Source organism: Limulus polyphemus, unplaced genomic scaffold (genome assembly GCF_000517525.1).
Source record: "Limulus polyphemus unplaced genomic scaffold, Limulus_polyphemus-2.1.2 Scaffold5525, whole genome shotgun sequence".
Classification (NCBI taxonomy): domain Eukaryota; kingdom Metazoa; phylum Arthropoda; class Merostomata; order Xiphosura; family Limulidae; genus Limulus; species Limulus polyphemus.
In genome coordinates, this window is record NW_013671135.1 from 29817 (window position 1) to 34778 (window position 4962).

Below are 4962 nucleotides of genomic sequence, written 5' to 3' on the forward strand. Positions count from 1 at the left end.
ACACCTAATTCAATAAATACGATTGGTTAGTTTGTTATACTATTCCTGATTACACCTAATTCAATAAATACGATTGGTTAGTTTGTTATACTATTCCTGATTACACATAATTCAATAAATACGATTGGTTAGTTTGTTATACTATTCCTGATTACACCTAATTCAATAAAGTTTCTTACTTAAAATATTTATAGTTTTAAAGACGTAAAATATTTTTTTTTGAAACAGATAGGGGGAATGTCGGTATGGAGGTGTGATTTAAAAACACTTGGTAAACGAGATCGACATATTATAACAACTCTTACACTTTTCACGCAGAAAAAAGTGACATCGGCGCAGTACTATTTCATACACTTAAATAGATGTATTAGAAATTGTTACGTAGCTTCTGAACATCAGGCCTAGTTTTCAGGGTGCTTTACACGTAAGTTAGGAGGCGCGGGATCGAAATCCGGTTCCGAATATTCCCGTCTTTTCGGCGTTTTTTTTTTCACAGAGGCCTCTATATTACGATATATATATTATATTTGTTTTAATTCGAAGATCTGCTTTTTTTCAGTTCCTAATTTTGAACTGATAACTTAGAGGAAAGAGATGATAAAAACCCTATAACCCGAAAGCTTTCGAAAGGTGGACCTTTCTTCTTCAGGGGCAAACTGCGTATGGTGGTGTAATCGAATGAGTGATATACATAAAGGAAAGAGAGTTAGTGAACTGCATTTAACTCTTAACTCTTAGGGTTTTCCTGTCTGGTGGAATTTGACCGTCACTCTTATAACGCACCCACGGCTCCAAAATGAAAACACTTTTTTTTTTGCTCCAATAACTCGAAAGAATTCACAATCAGAGCACGCGAAGCACTTGGCCACACCGGACCAATATTCGGGATGTCGATGTCGTTGTTTTCTTAGTACAAAAGTACGCAATGGGCTATCTACGCTATGTCCACCGCGGATAATCGAACCCGTAGTCTTACCGCTAACCCACAGGGAGGCCATGAATGTCAAATATGTATTTGTTTATGACGTACACACGTATAACGAAAACAAACATTTGCACCTGATTTTGTTATTTATGGCAAAGCTACCGAGGCCACCGTTTCTAGTTTCGGACTACTGACCAGAGAGATGGCCATCAAAGTTGCTAAAGTATTGTCCAGAAGATATAATTTTATTGAAGTAGATTGTTACAATTTGTTTGACATCCATATCTATGTATTTTTCATATTTTAATTTACTCTTTCAAGCACTCAAGTAACAGTCAATCAAAAAGATTGTCTCACGACTGCCCTGGAAGTTGAAGTTAATACTGATTGGCTTATGTGTCTGCTTTAACATTTTTTAAGCTGGCGTTATATTATTTGATTTTCGAGTGTTTCGAACGGGAATCAAAGTACAAAATAAATAACAGAAAAGTAGTTCGTTTTACTTGGAACTCTCGTGCACTGGACGAATATAATACTAACGAATATATAATCGTTCATTTAGGCAGTAAACAACCGTTTATTTGATTAATAAACAACAGTTTATTTGAGTAGTAAGTAATCGTTCATTTAGGCAAGTAAACAACCGTTTATTTGATTAATAAACAACAGTTTATTTGACAAGTAAACAACCGTTTATTTGATTAATAAACAACCGTTTATTTGAGTAGTAAATCATCGTTCATTTAGGCAGTAAACAACCTTTATTTGATTAATAAGCAACAGTTTATTTGAGTAGTAAATAATCGTTCATTTAGGCAGTAAACAACCGTTTATTTGATTAATAAACAACAGTTTATTTGAGTAGTAAATAATCGTTCATTTAGGCAGTAAACAACCTTTATTTGATTAGTTAACAATAGTTTATTTGAGAAGTAAACAACCGTTTATTTGATTAATAAACAACAGTTTATTTGAGTAGTAAATAATCGTTCATTTAGGCAGTAAACAACCGTTTATTTGATTAGTAAACAACAGTTTATTTGACAAGTAAACAACCGTTTATTTGATTAGTAAACAACAGTTTATTTGATTAGTAAATAATAGTTTTTGGGGCAGTAAATATCCGTTTGTTTAGGCAATTAAAGCCGTAGAAATTGGCGACAAACCTCCACAAACATTTAATAATCCTGTTACATTAGCCCTAGCAGTCATCCTGTGTATAGAGCTGAATATGTTACATCTTAGCTTGAAAAAAGGCAGAGTCTCTATTTAGATTAAATATCTCTCTTGCTCGATAACAAAGGAATTTAACATTTGCCAAACGTGGATAAATTTTTAAAACAGCAAGAAAGGTCACGTTCGTTGTTATAGAAAGACGGATCAGTGAATATGTTTTGTCTTGAGTTACACAAAAAATGATATGTCAATAGTGATTACAATGAAAGGCACATTTCATAACTAAGACTTTGTTTGTTTGTTTTAAAGCACAAAGCTGTAGAATGGGCTATCTACGGTGTGTCCTACAACAGGGATCGAAACTCGAATTTTAACGTTATAAGCCTTCAAGCTTACCAGCGAGAACACATCAGGAGGAGTGTCAAGTTTGAAGAATGATTAAGGAATGAAAATGGAGAGAACATTTACAAGAGAGGACTACTATGCAGCATATTTTATCCCAACCAACTGTTTTCGATCTAAAGTGATTCTCCAACACTGTTACACCTGTCACACAGAAAATGGATGCCTATTTGTTTGAAATGATTTGTTTTTTTTATTAATATAATCGACTGTTGTTTTTTTAATTGTTAATGAGAAACAACAAACCAAAGAGTGCACTTTAAACTCATTAAAATAACATCTTTTTCAAAAAAAAAAAGTAAAACTGTTTATTTAATTATTACCTCCACCACCGAAGGTGACAGAGGTTATGTTTTCCCCCCTCTGTGTGTGTTTGTCAACAAGATTTCTCGAAAACGGCTGAATGGACTTGAACAAAAGTTTGTATACTTTTAGAATATGACCCAACTTAGAAGTGATTAGTTTTTTTGGAGGTTTATGGTCAAAGGTCAAGATCACAGCAATGTCACTAAAATCCCCAAAAAAATCCCTATCTGCTAACATAGGGACCAATTTTTCACACAATTTTTGCTTTATAACTCAGTCAAAAATGATTAGATCTTGATGAAACTTGGTGCATATGTGTAGAATTTTATTCCTCATTGTCCTGCCAAGAATGGTCCCATTATTAATGATAGACACATGGACACATTTTCGTATTTTGTGAGAGCTGAATATGATCAATGCTGCATGGTGGAGGTATACGCTCTACTGAGTGTCCTTTCAATTGTGCGATTGTTTTGATATATTTGAAAACAGCTTTTTTTCAAAATGCCTTCTATTATTGTTTTGCCAATAAAATGTTAAACTTTTAAGTGGAATTTGAAAATTTGTAAAGTTAAAAACTTTTCTTTAGATGTATTATAATCTTCCCTTGCTTCAGAACTGTAAAAAACCTTTTTAAGTTGTCGTTTATTTGAACACAAATGTATTTAAAGGGGACACCACAGTATTTTCCTTTGTATACTTACTAAACTTTAAGCTTTAAAATATGGTCAAACATTTTGTGTAAGTACAATGAAATTTTAATATGCCACTCACTAATCATATGAAATCAGTAAGAGGTCAAAACTGAACGGAGATTGGCTCCTACTGGACATTTCAAGTACCCATGAATGGTGGACCAAGTTTAAAAACTATCATTCATACATGCCAGCTGTTTTCGACTGCATGTGAATATAATCAATGAAAACGTTTTGGCAAAGGAGCAGAATAAGTGGGGCGGAAACCACTCGGATTTCAGGTTATATAGAAATGGTATCACATAACCAAAGTAATTGTAGTCAGTATAAGGATTCAACTTTTTTGAAACTTAATAAGAAGTACATAAAATTTACTGTCATAAACAGGTTCGTTTGGTATCTAAACTTGAAACCCTGCCATATTATATTTAAGCTTTTTTTTTATATATTATATATTTTGAGTTTTAGTTCCTATAATATCTTCTAAGAACAATTCTTTATAATTTCCTTTTTCTTTTCATGGTTGCAAAAATAATGGCCAATGTTGTTGTTTTTTTACTTGAAGGTGTTAATCTGTACAAACATTTTTTTTCCTTTGTCATTTGAAACTGCTTAACTTGTATAAACTTTTTGTACCTTGTCATTTGAAACTGTTAATATGTACAAACGTTTTCTATTTTGTCATTTGAAACTGTTAATCTGTACAAACTTTTTTATTAATTTTAATATCAATAATCTTAAACATACATAATTCCAGGTTTTATTTTTATTTTTAGGAAGTACGATAAGTTAAAGGACCATGTACTATCTCTAATTATATTTGTGTATTATATAAATTTTTTTCAACAATTATCACATTAACAAAAATGAAGCAGCAAATAAAAGTTTCATTTTAAACAATTTTCTTAACTCAAGATAAAATTGAAATATTTATCAAAAAGAAAGAAAAATATGACATTATTTTCCAAAGAATTTTATCCTTTAACAGCACCTTATCTAACACACAAACTAAATGAACCATGCCAGAGATCTCCAAATTTAGAATTGCTGGCCAGAGAGCAGAGGCAATCAGTAACCACAATCCACTGACCATGGTGCTAATTTTTCTGTTATAGCAGGATTGGCTGTTGGAGGTATAGTGCTCCTACAGCTGAAAATGTGGAATTTATTCAACAGCATGTCGTGATTCGAACTTAGAATCTTTTGATCTGTCAGATTGCAAGCTAACAATTAAGCTCAACTGATCCTTCTAGCAAGCAACTTTTTTTTGTTTCTGTTTAAAAGAAGAATGGTTGCAGACATAGTTTCTTGGATGACATTTCTATGTCTGCAACAATTTTTCCTAAGCAGAAATGTCATCCAAGAAACTTTGTCTGCAACAATTTTTCCTAAGCAGAAATGTCATCCAAGAAACTATGTCTGCAACAATTTTTCCTAAGCAGAAATGTCATCCAAGAA

General features: G+C 32.4%; 1 protein-coding gene across 1 annotated transcript in view; it reads left to right on the forward strand.

The window, feature by feature from the left end:
* Positions 1 to 4375, forward strand: part of LOC106472687 — a 33400-nt gene extending 29025 nt beyond the window's left edge. Inside the window, exon 12 of the mRNA XM_022401238.1 lies at positions 2411 to 4375. Within this exon, the coding sequence (XP_022256946.1) occupies positions 2411 to 2423 (13 nt within the window). The 3' untranslated portion in view covers positions 2424 to 4375. The remainder of the gene's footprint in view (positions 1 to 2410) is intronic.
* Positions 4376 to 4962: the final 587 nt, after the last annotated feature.